The sequence below is a fragment of the Parasteatoda tepidariorum genome, chromosome 2 (assembly GCF_982258835.1).
Source record: "Parasteatoda tepidariorum strain Cologne lab strain chromosome 2, Ptep-v5.0, whole genome shotgun sequence".
NCBI classification, from domain to species: Eukaryota; Metazoa; Arthropoda; class Arachnida; order Araneae; family Theridiidae; genus Parasteatoda; species Parasteatoda tepidariorum.
Genome location: NC_141756.1, coordinates 40,392,416 through 40,409,744, shown reverse-complemented (window position 1 = coordinate 40,409,744; position 17,329 = coordinate 40,392,416). Strand labels below are relative to the sequence as shown.

Below are 17,329 nucleotides of genomic sequence, written 5' to 3'. Positions count from 1 at the left end.
GTTGTTACACTATGGTATTGAAACCTACATATATATATATATATATATATATATATATATATATATATATATATATATATATATATATATATATATATATCTATATATATATATATATATATATATATATATATAGAGAGAGAGAGAGAGAGAGAGAGAGAGAAAAGAGAGCCGCGTTGGCTCAGAGGATAGAGCGTTCACCTCCTAATGAGGTCACCCAGAAATGAATTCTGCTCTCGGCTCACAAGTACCACAGTGTTGTTGTAAAATATCCTCAGTGGTAGGCGGATCATAGGTTAGAATTCCCTTGCCATCCGGTTAACCGTGGAAGGTGTTTTGATTTTCTCCTTCATGTAACGCAAATACTGGTTAGTTCCATCAAAAAGTCCTCCACAAAGGCAAGTTTGTCCCTATGCTTGATTCAAAAGCTCCCTTATTTCCTGAATAATGTTCGAAATTCAGGACTATGTAGTTTAACATTGATAACTGTTAACGCAGAATTAGGTCGGCTGTTCAAGGCTTGTTATAAAATAAACTGAAATTAATATGTATGAACATAAATGGTATTAATGTTTTGCATGGCTCTCTAATTTGCTTCACCTATCCAGTATATATTTTATTTTCAGGGGAATGGAAGCATTGGAAGTCCTATGTCCCAGATTATGTCTATAAACCCTCTAATAGTGCGGAGTATATATCTATTCTTATACCAAACATAGATAATGTTAGAACAGATTTCCTTATCAACACCATTGCTAAGCAAGGAGATGTAAGAATGGAGTAAAACTTTTACTTTTTAAATAAATTTTATACATATTTCAAAATCTTTTAATTAATTTCATTTAAATTATTACTGAGACAATTATTATCACCTCACAGTGCTTTATTGACAAATTATTTATCTAATTGTTGTTTTTGTTATATACTACAGCCTGTTTTGTTACTGGGGGAGCCTGGCACAGCAAAGACTGTGATTTTGAAAGCCTATACATCAAAGTTTAATCCTGAAATTCATGTAAGCAAAAGTGTAAATTTTTCATCTGCAACAACACCATTACACTTTCAGGTAATAATTTTGTATTTATCAGAAATTAAAAAAATTATAATACTGATGGTCATGTTAGTTTTTTTTTCTAATTTTCCCAAAAAATGGGTGTCTAACGCAATTATTTTTAACCAACTAGATCCAAATTTTGTAGAATCTAATATTAAGTTATAAGTACTATTCTTTGTACAAAATTTTAAAATATGTTTTTGAAAATAAAATATAATTTGTTAGACAAAATATAATAAAGTTGTCCAGTTAAATTATATTTGGTTTGGACCAAACAACGATTTTAAATTCACCATTAAGTTATTGTTCTAGTAGTAGTTATTAGATATTAAAATGAGCCAATATTAAAAACAAATTCAAAGTGTTAGTGCTTCCTGAACTCAAAATTTTTTTGTGCTGTAGCCCCATCATGAAATTTTTCTTAGTGAACATAGAATCCTGACAGTTAGTAACACTACCGTCGTGCATACGCATTACGATGCATGGCAAATCTGTGGTTGCTGTCAGCTTGAAAAGAGAGGTACCAGTTCAGGAGCTGTCCACGTTGTCTGACTGTAATAAAAATTCTTACCACGACCGTTAAACAATAAATGCTTCGAAAATAAGATGCTTGGGGATGGCTAGCTTATTTGGTGAACACCGGGCAACAACCTCAATTCATTTTTTCTTTGTTTCTTTGTCATATTAAGTTTATAAAAGCACATGTGATTTCGGTATCTTAATCCTAGAAAACCTTTTGAGTTTGGAAGAGTATTGTTGATGCCATAATTATGGTTATTAATTTCAGAAAGCAATTGAAAGCTACATTGAAAAACGAGCTGGAAACATCTATGGACCTGCAGCTGGAAAAAAGTTAACAATCATAGTTGATGACATAAACATGCCTCTAATCAATACCTGGGGTGATCAGGTAAAACTATGCATTGAACTTCTTTTATTAATTATTCATTTATTAAAAAGTTCGGACGTAAAAACAATTCTATGGGATTTAGAGTATATTTGTTGCATCATGGACTTAGGGATATAAAAATCTGTCATGCATTCGTGCATGTCGTGCATTTGAAAAAGTTTTGACTCGAAACTTATCGAAGCAAATTATTTAAACCGAATACTTACGAACGAGCATACATTATAACATACGAATACTATACATTATAACGAAAATACATTATATTTATGACGATTGATTTAAATAATTGCAATAAATAATTTAAATGCTTTTCTGGCTAAGGATATTTTAAATTACTCTAAAAAATTTCAAAATTACAAAAAAAAAATTTTTTGGCTTTGATCAAAGACTTTTATCAAATCCTTCTAATATCGAGGATAATATATTCTAAGAACTATTTAAGAATTATGTGAGGAATGAATAATAAAAATTTCATTTTGATTTAGTTAATAATATAATTATTCGTAAGAATTGGGATTTTATTCCCATAAAAAAGTTTTTCTCTCTTATTTTTTAAACAACGAATGAAGGAATAAAAAGCGTTGCCTCTCCTCAACGGTCACGTAAAGGAACTGTTGAATCTCAGAACTTTAGATTTTTTTTTGATTGATATAAAAGTATTCTTTACTTATATAGATAGAAAATACTCGTTTAGTATATTGATATTTAAATAGCATCTCTTTGAGTATCCTTCCAATTACAATGAATATAAGTCTATTCATTAGGTCGAATGCTATTCATGGTGTAATGTACATTTATTTGACATTCTATGTATTTTGATATAACCTTCAACACAAAAAACCTTTGAATATTTAAAACTATTTTTACTTCCTCCCTCAGGTTACCAATGAAATTGTACGGCAGACAATAGAAATGACTGGATTCTACTGCTTAGAACGTCCAGGAGAATTTTTAAAGTTAGCGGATCTTCATTATTTGGCCGCTATGTGTCAGCCCGGGGGTGGAAGGAATGAGATACCTGAAAGATTGAAACGGCACTTCGCCATTTTCAATTGTACTCTTCCTACAGATTCCTCTATTGACAAAATATTCGGTAAGTTCAAGCTATTTTTTCAATGAGATTCTGCTGAATTTCCAGTCGCATTTCTCCTTCGTTGACAAGATTAGTCATTCAATCTGTTTTTAAATGAACTTAATATAAACATTAAATTGCGTTCTCCATTATGCGTTTTAAGTAAAACCTAATCACGTACTTCTATAATTCTGTTCTATAATATAAACACAAAAGTTTGTGGCCTTTATTATTTGTTACCTTGACTTAGATCAGTGTTTCTCAAAGTGTGGTACGCATACCCCCTGGCGTGCGGGAACAGTTTAGACGGGGTACGAGTTCTTAAGCGAAATATATCACAACAAACGAAAATTTCAAAAAATTTTATTTAAAAAAAATTAGCCATGAAAATTTACGATTTCGTATTTTTCTATTGGCTATTTTTTGCAGAGTTAACAGTTTATAATTAGAGGCGTCAACAGCCAGTTATGATTTTGAACTTTCGTGCAATTTCTTATAGTAAAAAATACATTCATTTTTTTTATTGGTGGTACGCAGCATTACGAAAAATTTAGAAAGGGTACACAAAAATCATATGTTTGGGAATAATAATAGATAATAATAGATGCAGGCAAATTTGTTTTTTCGTTGTTGTATAAGATTTTTTAACAGATCTTAGATACTTTCGTATCGCTTATTTCTAATATGCAATTGGTTTCTCTCTCTTAGTTACAGTTCTTTTCCTTTAAAAATCACATTTGTGGTCAATTTTTTGTCGAACTGTACAAGTTTGAAGACGTTATATAAAAGAGGGTCCTATAAATACGGCGGCAAACTATTAGGGGAGTTATAGCATAACATCAGGATAAAAATGGCATAAGAACCCATTCTCAGAAATGCCATCATACGTCGCTGGGGATGCTTTCCAATTATGAACTGTTTTTCGGTCTATTTCTGGGCATTGGAAAAGTTTTTTCGCTTGTGTAATAGTAGATACGATGCACTAGTAAACAAATCACGAAATTAAATTTCCTTTTTTAGATCGAAAAGAACGTGAAACGTTCTCCTTATCGGTAAATTTGTCAATTACACAATTATCTAATTTATTTCCAAGCTTCAAAATTTCTAAGTAATGGTAGGTTTATTGAATTGTTTTTTCATGGTTGATGATAAATAAAAACAAATTTCCCAGACATAAAATATTTTATGAAAAGTAAGATGTTTGCTTCTAGGAGTTTTTGTTTTTAGATTTAATTTAATTTTATTTTAGGTTGTATCGTTAAAGGTGCTTTCTCTCTCGAGCAAGGTTTCTCTGATGAGATTCTTAGCTTGACTGAAAAACTAGTGCCGGTGACTCGAAAACTTTGGCAAGCAACAAAGGTAAGAAAAAATACGTATTCAATTATTCGATGAATTATATAAGTTCAATTTCTTAGCCCGTGAATATTAATAAGATCACGATCACATGGAGAATTTAGTGTGTGTCTCTAAACTTCTAATGAGAAAGAGGTACTTGTTTCCGTGCGAATAGGAAGACAAATCTGTAGAATCAACCTCGACGAAAGTAGCAAGCAGGGATTTGAAATGTACTACAAAAATTAAGACAAAGGCTTTTTTTTAAAATTGAAAGTGGTAACAAGTACGTATGAGCCATTAGAAGTATGAGCCATTAGAAATATGAGCCATATGCACGTATAAGTCACTTCTAATAGTAATAGTTTCTTAGCAAGAAAACTAACGTTTTATTAAAAAAAGATAACTCTGTTTGACATATAAAATATAGCATAAATAACTGTATAAAGGTGCCATTTATAGCTGCCATAGATGTTAAAAGACAAATATTTAAAAGATATACTTTTAAAAGGGAAAAAACATATGGTTGCTGAACCCTAATTTTGCGTATAAAAACATTTGGATACAATTTTAAGCGAAGCAAGAAAGAAGAACGCTTAACCATAGTCTAGAGAGTTCGCCGGTTGAAGATACCTTGTCGATTTTAAGTTTATAAGGGAATTTTAGTTTTGTTTCTTTTCTAAAAGTTTTGGCTCTGATCCAATCTCACAGAACGTCAGTTATATGTCTAACTCTCTAAGTTAGATACCGCAATTCCAGTTTCACGTGTCACAATTTATTTTTCAGGCTACCATGCTACCAACTCCAACTAAATTCCACTACGTTTTCAATCTAAGGGAGCTATCACGAATATGGCAAGGAATGACGTCCGCCTTACCGTCTGTTTTGGGTGATAAAGAAACGCTTCTTTCTTTGTGGAAGCATGAATGTTGTCGTGTCATAGCTGACAGGTAACAAGCAGTCTTTATATTATCTTAAATAATTTTGCGAGATCTTCTGTGTATGGAATGTTTCCAAAACACCATTCTCATTGTCCCTTGCCAAATTATTAGATTCACTGTAAAGGTCTGGTTTCTTAGGACAAGCGCCTTATCTGGGCGTCAGCGGAAAGTTGACGTAGAACTGACGCCAAAAAAATACTTTTTTGTTAGCTCAGCGTGAGCAGTTGGTCCAACGCAGACATTATCTCTCATTGCGCATGCGTTAATAACGTAAACAAATATTTATTTTGAATTTGTATTGATTTTGTTACTGTCGACCAGTGTTTTAGAGAACAAATAATGACTTTGTCCAAGAAAAAACACATTATAACTGAGCTAAATGAAGAGTGCTATGTTTAATGTCAAAATCAAAATCTTGGCTGATTTCAATGTGCTGTAGGATGTTGTCCGTCATTGCTTCTGTGGTTAACGTCACGTTGTAATCCAACTGCAGTTGAGTTGGACGGCAATTGTAGTTCAAGATGAGCGTTCGATGACGTATACTATCAAACTCACAAATGGACCAATCAGAGGTTAGCGCTGATTTCCAGCTGACAACGTCCTGTCCTAAGAAACCAGGCCTTAAGATTCTATGTAAAAGTTTACTTATCAGGTGATACTATACAGCTTTATTGTTTTTAAGTGACTGAAACCGGTTTGCACTTGTTTACGTTCGTGTATCAATTGATTAAATTAGACGATATATAATATAAATTTGACGATTGGATAAATTAGACGACATATTATATAAATACAGAATATTTATTATATCAAGTATTATATTAGTATATCATAATAATTAGACCTAATTATTCGATGCACTGTAGTTTTGTTTTTAAAATTACATGCTTTGCACAAATAAGTATGCAATCTTTTTAAATTTAAGGATATATGTATTGGGTTTTTATTCAGGAGATTTTTTATATACTTCTTATTTGTATTTATTTTTAACGTATTGCATTACAATGTTGACCAATTAATACGCGAACGTAAACAAATGCAAACCGGTTTCTCGTAAAGACAATAAAGCTGTCTAGTATCACTTGAGAAATTAGATTTTACATAGAATCTTATAGTGCGTTTAATAATTTGCCCAGGGACTGTATATCTTTTGATTCCATAACAAATAAGGAAAGTAATCCAATCACCTAACTACTAAAACTAATTACTATATTACATTTAACATATGATTAAAATTATTATCATTACGCATAATCACTTCTAATACATTGTGAAGTTTAATTAATTAATTTATAATTGCTTTATTTTTATGTACAACTTGGCAACTAAGTATATAAATCTAAATTGTGACTTCTTTGCTATGTTTTGCTTTACATTTTGTGCAATTTTGGAGAAACTTTATAATAAAGAAATTCCCATATTAAACTCAAATATTAACTCTCAATTAATAATATAGATTTATACAACAGCAAGATTACGATTGGTTTGAAGACACATTAGCCCAACTGTTATCAGATGAACTTGGCGAGAGTATTTCTTATTCCAAAGAAGATATTTGCTTTTTCGTGGATTTTCTCAGGTAAAAGCAAAACTTATAGATTTATTTTGGTAAAAGTACTATCTTAATTTATAAATACGAGATTTGTGAAGATATTTATGTTAAACCGTTACTTTACATGCACTCATAAGAGATACTCCAGAAGTTACAGGAGAGGATGAAGCAGAAGTAGAAATGCCTAAAATTTATGAACCTGTAAGCGATTTATTGCAACTACTTTACTGACTAATTCCACTTTAATAAATTGGTAGATAAAATATTAAATAAATGATCCAAGTGAAGAAATGGTTGACTTTGTGATATATGGGAATTAAATCAAACAACTTTTAAGCAGCACAAATAATGCAGCATAAACAGACATGTTATAATTTTGGTTCGATAATGTTTGGATAGTAGTCTATAAGGTTCTTCAGGGTCGAAACACAGAATTAAAGTGAGAAACAATGGTATGCAGAAAACAAGTTAAAACTCGAAGAAGGAAGAGGATAAAAACATAATATATATATGTTCCTTTTCTCTTATTTTGTTTATGAATCCTGTTCAAGCTAATTCACCATAACTTTTTGATCAACACCTTTGTGGTTCTTAGTGCTTGTCATTTTCATCCTGTGTTCTGAGCGGTTATAGACCACTATCAAACAGTTAGAGAACTAGAACTATGATATATGACTTTATATGTAGTCTTTTACCTTTGTACTTTTTCACATTGTTTAGTTTTATTCAAATAACTTGTAATTGATTAAAAGTAAACTTAATAAATTCAAAACAACTGCACCTGCATTCTATATTTTATAATTTAACATTCGGAAGACCCCTATGTGGTGTACTTTTTTATTAAAAAATAGTTTAGATCATTATCGATTGGACCTTCTCTATTACCGTTAGTAATTGACAGCAGGTTCTTCTTGTTGATTTTTTAGTATATGAACTTCGTAAATTACCATCTTGAGCGTAAGTTAATTCACATTGAAACGAATTTCCTGAACAAAAAAGTGTACTCTTCTTCTAAGTTTTGAACTTTACGTCTAATTTTCAAGGGCTTCATAGATATCAGTGAGACGTTAATAATGTTTTAATTTTTTATGATAACATTTAAAACTGTATCCAATCGGCATTATTTAGCAATATTTTTAATGATTGTATACTTTTTTTTACAACAGGATACATATTACATGCAGATTACAGGATACATATTTACATACTGATTTCGATGAGCTAGTCCCATTTCCTTCGAATGTATTTGTAACTGAACCATGGAAACATTATTCAAGCCAACATTTTTAGAGTTGTATAAAAAAACAATTCTATTTGGTTTAGCATCGAAATGATCATTAAAACTGAATTAGTCGAATTTATTCGTCAATGATCAATATATTCAAATAAAAATCTCGAAGTTTTAGAAGTCGATCAAAAAATTGGAATAATTATGCCTGCACTCCTAAGCCACACAGGCTCATAATACTAGTAAACATTTTATTGACTTGTATTAAGGTGATTCTTTATTTAAAAAAATATTCTTATTCATGGAAACTCTCTGGCCTTCTAAAAGTCATTAGTTTCCTTTAATGGGCCGATTGCACTTATTTTTCCAAATATTTAAGGAACATTTTTTACAACTGTAAAAAAGGTAATCCAATGATAGAAACCTTCTACGATATCTTTTTTCTCGCTTTTGAATAAAAAAGATGCGAGAAATTTTTTGAAGAATTTCGATTTTTAATTTTTTTTTAAATTACCAGGATCCTAGAAATAACGTCAAAAATTATAGTTTATACTGCAACGCAAACCAGCAGAAGATCATAGTGGTTTGAAAATGGAAATAGAACATTTGAATATGAATTTGGAAAATAAATTTAATGCATGCCACTTTTAAATTATAAGTCATACTTTTTAATTGTTTCTTTTTAAATTCATAATACACACAAGTGTAAAATTTAATAAAGCATGTAATTGCAGTGCAAACAAAGCTAAAACTGTAAACATATTTCCATAAACACTGGGTAATAAACTTTATATTGCATTTATGCAAATATTTGATCTCGTGGTGGTTCGGATGTGGGATTTTCAAATACAGTTCTTCAAATACCTAAAGCAATAGATTTTTTTTTCAAAATGCAATATTTTTCATCCATTTTTTGCCGATATGTTCGGGTTTAAAAATGTTATATATAACAAGGGGGTTGCACAAATGTTACGACAAACTTCTAGGGCACATCATCAAGGCTGAAACTGCATAGAAATGTCATTGCACGTGGCTAGGGATGCTTCTCTAATATGATCTGTTCAGAAGCACAGGAATAAACAGTTTATTATCGGGAAGCTGTGTAATATGGAATTTCGAGCATGGGTTCCTGTGCACTTTTAATCCTTATATCAACATTTATGCAACCCCTTGTTATTTATAACATTTTCATACTCGTAGATTAGGGCACATCAACATATTTACAATTTCATACTTGTTCATTTCGACAAGAAAAGGACTAAAAATGTCGTTTAAAAAACTGTAGCTTGGAGAGAGAAACAGATTTTCAGATTTGAAATCAGAGATACGAAAGTGCCTAAGATTTTTGTTAAAAGATCTCATGCAATAGTAAAAAAAAGAATAGAAAAATTGTTTCCCATCGTAATGAACCATGGGCAAAATAACAATTTCTGGTAAATAAAAATTCGAGCAATCAATAAAATTAATTTTAATATTAATTTTTATTTTAAAAAAACTTACTTTGCCGGAAAAAGTATACATTTTAAGTAAATTGTGATTTCTGCAATTATGTAGGTGCGATCATTGGACGTTCTTCAAGACAGATTGACCTTCCTCCTAAGTTTATACAACGAAGTAGCCAGAACGGCTCATATGGATATAGTTTTCTTTAAAGACGCCGTTTCCCATTTAACAAGGGTATTTATTTTCTACTTTGTTCTATTATTGGAGGAGAAATTCAAATTCAAATGCCATGTTTCATTTTTTTTTACTTCCATCATCTTCTAGTACAAGCGCGTTGAACCATCATATAGCAGTACGTATGTGCCACAACCTTATTGTGGTTCCAAGTTCAATCATATTATTGTGAAAATTAATCCTTCTCAAACTTGACTTTTTGATATTATGGCTCAACTTAAAAGCATAATACAATTCAAAACCTTATCAAGATTGCAGCAAATTTGCACTGTAATATGGTAGCTCAATGTTGGATCAATTTTTCTGTGAGTGAAAGGTATTATAAACTTTTATTATAGATTTTTTTCTTCACCGATAATAATTAGGAGCTCATTTTGTATTGGAAGTGTACTAATAGAAGTGCAAATTGTGTCATAATTTACAAAAAAAAAATAATAAAAAAAATTATTTCTAATTTGCAAGCCTATAATATTTTGGAACAAATTATAAAAATAGCGTCTAACCTGGAGGACACATTCATAAACCATCCATCCACAGATCGTAGTTTTGACCTGAATCAGAGCATGATCGATCAGCGATTTCGTACCCCAGAGGTACAGATTTAACGTGCATCAGTCACCATTTTTTACTCGGGACAATATCTAAGACAGTAATGTATTCGTTTAGTAAGCAATATTTTACCGTAAACAAACTTTTAAGTGGCTCAAAGTAAAAATCAAATTAATATTTTACGAAGAAAAAAAAATTAGGATATTTTGGGTATTTTTAAGAAGGTGAAACCAGGATCGGAAAAAAATATTGCATCCACTGCTTTGAAGATTTATTTCTTGTGGCTTATGTCTTTTACTGTTCGCAACGTTAAAAAAAACTCGGGCAATGTTTTAAATGAAGTTTATCAGAGGCAATTTTGGTCAAAAATGGTGTGAGTTTGGTCATGCGCACATACAAGGAAAAATCTCGGAACCTGAATTTTCTTGGTTTCAGAAATAAATTCCTAGATATAGTAAAATAAATTTAAAAGTGAATTGTTAATTATCTATATTTTCGAGCAATAATAATTTACTTTATAGCTAAATTAACACTTTCACTTAAATGTCCCTTAAATTTTCTCTTTTTATTCAAAAGTCACTTAAAACCTGCTTCCAATAAGCTCTCCGATTCATAAAAATATTTCGATTTTCACTCAAAATCATATATTGTTAAGAACGTTTCATTTCTCACTCAAATGTAAATTCTTTAAATAAGCTTTCCAATTGTTAGGAACTTTTCCATTTTCTCTCAAAAGTTACTTAGTAACATTTCCCAATAAACTTTTCAATTGTTAAGAACATTTCTTTTTTCACTCAAATGTCATTTATATTCTTTGAACAATGAATTCCTCAAATGTTAAATGCATTTCTTTTTTCACTCAAATGCCACTTATATTTTTTTAAACAAAAAAGTTCTTCAATTGTTAAGAACAATTCGTCTTTCTTTTGAATGTCACTTAGTACCTTCTTCCAATAAGCTTTTCAATTGCTAAAAACTCTTCATTTTTTACTCAAATGTCACTTAGCACATTCACCCAAAAAGATTTTCAATTTTTAGGAACTTTCCTTAAATTTAAGGATAAAATTAAAAAATTACCTTTAACAAATAATCGCATAAAAAGTTCAAACTGAAAAAGGAAAAAAAAAACATTGTTCTTTAAATCTTTTTTTATTAATAAATTTTTAAAAAAAATACCCAATTCATTAGAAATCTCTAAACACACATTAATTAATTAAATGTCACTTAAATTCTCCTTACCTGCTACAATACTTTGTTAAAGACGAATCACATTAACCTCTATCAATGTCCTCAACAATTGATTGAACTTTAATTAATTTAGATATCCAGGATAATTCGAGCTCCAGGGGGTCACGCTCTTCTCGTCGGCGTGGGAGGATCTGGAAAACAGTCTTTAACGAAACTAGCAGCTTTCATTGCTCACTACAATACTCAGCAAATTAGTTTGACCAGGTAATTCTCTTTAAAGTTTCGAATCAATTACAAAATTTTCATTACACAAAATCGGAAATTGGGTGGGAAAGAAATACAAGTTTGGAAATAAACTAGACGGGAAGTTTACAAATTTTAATTAATATTATTGAAGGCCAGCTTCATTTGTACGCATTATAGAAATCCAAATAAGGCTGCTCCAAACGTTTTATAAGAATTTTATACTGCTTATTAAAACAGCACTGATTTGCTTCTAAATCAGTTACTTATACTATAGTTATAGCTATAAATAACATAGATATAAAAACAGGTGAATTTATTATACTTAGAGAAAATTCATTTTCACTTTAAAGCTCAAAAACATTTTATTTACAGATGGCGCTGCTAACTAAGGAAAACTGTTAAACAATATTTTCTGCTGCTCTAATTCAAATAAATGTTTGTTCAATTTGACCTTAGACTTCACCGTGTTGTTCTACAAGTTTTAGTTATTTGAAAAACAATGTCTTTTAGTTTTCATTAGTTATAAATAGCATTTGCTGATGATACTTGGAGAATTGATTAAAACTTTTTAAAATTTTGAGATATTCCATTTGGACTTTTTTCTGTGGGTTGCCAAAAATCAAAATTAAGAAAACAAAAATTTAAATTTTTCCAGCTCATATGCAGTATAAAGAAACTTATTTAGTTACTTCTGAGGCTTTAAAAAAATTTTTCTCAAATTTTAAAGCAATAATTTTGCATTCAATTTTAAATTGCTCCAAAAAGTTTGTTCAATTTTATTGAATATTTAAATACGTATACACGTATATATATGTTGAATACAAAAAACATAAGATTAAAGAAAAAATATTTTTTTTAATAAAACTGTCCATATCTCCATATATTTAAGCTAAGTTTATGAAATTTTGTGCATCTATTGCATATAATAACGAAAATGATTGTTACAAGTTACGAATTTATTGCTACATTTTCTGGTATAGAGTGTTCAAAAACACTATTTTCCATTCGTAATTTATTGTCGGTCCCTTAAATCTCTAAAAGCTTTAAACTTAATTGATATGTATGCGAAATCGTAAAGCCTAACAAATCTAAATTTATAAAATGATTCTCTAAGCATTTTTTGAGAAGTTCAAAAAATTAGTCAGTATAAAAGTGTTTCAACTATTTTGTCCAACCCCTGTAATTATTGCTAAATACAGTTATTGGTATATTATTTGCTATAGATATAATCATCGCTATAGGTACAGAAATTGTACGTTTTGTATCGTACGAAAAGAAATCTGTTTTAAAAGCCGTGGTCACGAAATACTTGCAGCGCAATATGACACACTATTTCAGACATTCTATATTTCATATGCATATTTTGTCTAAATATGTAGAATGAAGCAAAATTATTACTGCTTACTGATTTTGTTGATGATAAAAACGCAAAAATAAAATTAACAACAAAAAAAACTTTTTAATACTTAGCAAATAAACAGAAATTAATTGTTATTAAATTAAATAAATATATCTGTAACGTCTCTGGCACTAATTTTAAATCTATGGCATTTTAAAATCTAACTTCAATTATGTTTTCTCTTGTAGGATTCGGAACACTAAGACCGTTATCAAAAATCTTGCTAATTGTGCTTAGAATAAGCACATGCTTAGACTAATCTGAAATCCATATTCAGAAACCGAGCTAAAGTTGAAAAAGAGAGAGCATGTTTAAAAAGTGGCAGCCTCGAACACCAAATTCTTAGACATGGTCGAAGGCATGACTAATCTGAATATGCAAAGAATATTATCAACTAGAAAACTACATTTTGCGCATGTGAAACTAATTTTCAGATAGAATTTACTAAAAAAATAACTTAAAACTACACATCCAATCATTTTAGTGCAGTTTAGTAGAAGAAAACTTGATAAATATGAATGCCGATTGTGCGTTCTGGGAAATAGTCCACAGAATAAAATTCTCATAAAAATTTTAATTAATTTATTCGAACAAACACGTGAGTAAAACTGTCAAAAAACTTCAAGTACACAATTTTAACAACTAGAAAAGGCTGTATATTATTAGATGAAAATACAAATCCAGTTATTCTTCTTCATCCACTTGTCATCTATTTACATATTTTTACAGTGTTCAAAATATTATTTAGAAACGATAATACTTGAAAATGTTTAAATACATACAAGTTTTAGATTCCTACCAAAATCATATGTATTTTGTATTAAAAACCAAGGCGAGGCTACGTCTTTTTGTGCGCTATACATGCATCATAGTTGTTTTAGTTTGCATAGAACAGAAAGTTTCAAACACAATTCAATTTATGCTCAGTGGTAGACGGATCATGGATTGGAATCTCCTTCCCATCGAGCTGACCGTGTGAGGATCTCGTGGTTTTCCTCTCCCTGTAACTCAAATGCACGTTAGTTCAAACAAAAAGTTCTGCACGAAGGTAAATATCGATTCAGAAGTTCCTTTGTCTTTTGTATTGGGTTCAAAATTAGAAGGCTACGGAGTTGAACATTGGCAATCATACATTCGAAATTGAGTTCGCTCTTCAATGACGTTTATAAAAAATAAAATAAACCATTTCAATAGTTATGTTACAAGCGCATGATCGTACGCAACTCACGATCTAGTCACAAGGTGTGTAACAGTGGTCTTAGAATTGAAAAAAAATCAGTTAATCGGAATATAGTTTCCATTACAGAAATGCATATTAGAGATGATATATACTCTGCAAAGCATGTCTGAGATACTCTGCGTAGATCAGTTATAACTCATCACCCCGCCCCTATTGCTATCCAGAGTCTGCAAATAGCGATGTTGGCCAATTCTTGCCATTTTCATACTTCCGTGTTATTTCCAACGAGAAATTAAAATTTGAGATTCTTTTTATCCATAAGAAGAGACCAAGTTTCATATAAACCAAATTTTGGTTCGATTCCTTAACCATTGTTTCCTACCTTCCAACTTTAATAAGTTTAGGATCATGCGAGTTTATTACAATTACAAAATAGCTGTGCTTTTTCTCTATGATACCAACTGTATGATGCTTCGATTTAAGTCAGACCAATAATTTGGAAGATAATTGTAAAAATCAGAAAAATTCTCCTTATTATGAATGCAAGAATTTTTGAAAGTTTTATTTTGTTTAAATATAAACTTTTTTTTTCTGTAGGAGCTACGGTGCGTCGAATTTCTTAGAAGATTTAAAACTTCTTTATAGAGCAACAGGAGTTCACGATAAAGGCACTACTTTTATATTTACTGACCAAGCATTAAAAGATGAGTGTTTTCTAGAATATTTGAACAACGTATTAACTTGTGGAGTGGTAAGAAATTTAATTACTTTATTTTTTTCCTTGTATTTCATAAATTAATTGTATAAAATACTTTGTATTGGAATAAATAAATTAACGCTCAGTTCGAATTAATATTTTTCGAAAATCAGTTTAAAGTAATAATTATTTTTTTACATACTGTTGAGAAATGAAATTTAAAAATAAAATAATTAATATATGCTGTAACTTTTATTAATTAATATTTTTTTATTATATGTTTTTTCAAAACGTTCTATGGCAACTTTTGGAAAGGAATATTGATGCGTTTATTTAATCTAAAAGGCAAGCAAGCTATAGTAATAAATGCAATAAAACGCAAGTGAGAAAATCAATTAATCTGCAAATTTATCTGCGATATTTTAGTTTATTCATTAACTAGGTTATTTTCCTAGAATAATCCTAATCGCTAATTAAAGTGTAATGATTTATTTAATGTTTCACAATAAACAGAAATAAATATATATATTTGAATGGACATTGAGTTAAAAAAGAAATGATTTATCATTTTTTTGTTCATTAATTTTAAATTTGAGCCCAAATATTTCGACTAAGGTATAAATTTAAGGTGATTGTGATCCTTATAATTTTGAACTTACTTCAGAACATGAAAAAAATCCAAGTAATAGAACAAATTCTTCTAGAAAACCCTTTTTCTTCTAGAACCTTCTTCTTCTAGAAACTTACCAACATTTGTACAGTATCCAAGTCATTCAATCCACGCTAATACCACCTGATTTCTTTATGAATGGAAAAAAATTCAGAAATATCGTATTATGTATTTCATTTACCCATTTTATCTAGACAAAGTCGCACACTGAACATTGATCTGCACTAGGTATTAACGTCGATTAAAAGATGTTCCTATTAGGTTTAAGATTTTATAATGAATTTAGGTGTCCAACTTGTTTAACCGAGATGAGAAAGCTGATATTATTGGAGAATTGACTCCTATCATGAAAAGAGAGAGACCGCGATGTCCACCAACACCGGAGAATGTCATGGATTATTTTCTTTACAGAACTCGGAAGAATTTACATGTGGTACTCTGTTTCTCGCCTGTAAGTATTCATGTAATCAACATTTTAGATTTCGTAAGACTTTACCAGATCATAAAAATAGAATTTCTGGCACCTTATGAAGTGTTTGACCAAAAAATTCGTCTTTTTACGAATTACGAGACAAATGTCTCATCCATCGGTTCACTCAGAAATTAGTTAAGACACACCAAAAATTGTATTTTCATATCGTTTAATGAAAAAGTGTAAGGAGAAGATGTTAAAATCAATTGAAAGAACAGTTAAATACTCAATTTGGAAATAATTTCTCTTCCATTGTTTCGCTCAGGAACTTTTAAGAGCTAAATGTAACTTTTTTCAAAAAATGTCAGCAAAGTTGTCTCGGTTCTCTATCTAAATTTGGATATAAGTGTTTTCCCTATCGCTACATTCAGGAACTACTCATGACTTCGAAAAGTGTAATTTTTAATAATTTATAAATAGAGAAAATGACGGAATACACCAAAGAGCAAATAAAAACGAGGAAATGGAATACTTAAAATAATAGCAGGAGCAGTTAAATACTTAATTAGGATTCAATTGTTCCATTTTACGTTCAAGATCTAGTGCTAAAAGTTTTTTTTTCAAAAATTTAACAAAAATGTCTCTTAATAAGGATATCTTCATTCCTTCGTTTAGGAGTTCGTCAGGGTGCCAAAAAATTTTTATTTTAAAATCATATGGTAATCGGGAAAACATTAGAGTAGAGAAAAGAGGAAATACAAAAGAGATTGAAGGACACATAAAGCAACGGAGGAAACTTCTATAAATGCTCAACTTCAAAACATTTGTCTCTTCGAATGTATCTTTAAAAAACCAATGAAAGTTTAAAAAAATTTTTTTAAAATATTTAGCATAAAATGTCTCAGGTTTCATTTTTAGACTGCCGTATAAATAACGAAATTTCTAAATGTCGTTGGAGACTGTGGCTAAAGACTGATTATTTTAACAGAATTTTTCAAATCCTTTATACCACCTAGGTTCGGTATAAATGTTTTGAAAAATTCAACAATTTGATTTCAATAATACGTTTCGGTTAAATGCAGCTAAAACACAAATAAGTTTTCATTATTTATCAAACATTTGGAAAAATGGTGATATTTCTTGATAAACTTTTTTTTACATAAGTGGGTAGTGAGCTAGAGAAAGAGCAATTCATATAATTTTTTCCCCTTTTATTAAATGC

At 30.0% G+C, this 17,329-nt stretch overlaps 1 protein-coding gene across 1 annotated transcript in view; it reads left to right on the top strand.

Moving 5' to 3' along the window:
* The window catches only part of LOC107437090 (dynein axonemal heavy chain 5), a 156,088-nt gene that overhangs the window by 55,239 nt on the left and 83,520 nt on the right, over positions 1-17,329 (top strand). Inside the window, exons 19-30 of the mRNA XM_043043611.3 lie at positions 627-769; positions 932-1,066; positions 1,842-1,964; positions 2,844-3,057; positions 4,286-4,395; positions 5,155-5,318; positions 6,766-6,888; positions 6,999-7,062; positions 9,644-9,766; positions 11,637-11,767; positions 14,926-15,079; positions 15,982-16,146. Coding sequence (XP_042899545.3) covers positions 627-769; positions 932-1,066; positions 1,842-1,964; positions 2,844-3,057; positions 4,286-4,395; positions 5,155-5,318; positions 6,766-6,888; positions 6,999-7,062; positions 9,644-9,766; positions 11,637-11,767; positions 14,926-15,079; positions 15,982-16,146 — 1,649 coding nt within the window. The remainder of the gene's footprint in view (positions 1-626; positions 770-931; positions 1,067-1,841; positions 1,965-2,843; positions 3,058-4,285; positions 4,396-5,154; positions 5,319-6,765; positions 6,889-6,998; positions 7,063-9,643; positions 9,767-11,636; positions 11,768-14,925; positions 15,080-15,981; positions 16,147-17,329) is intronic.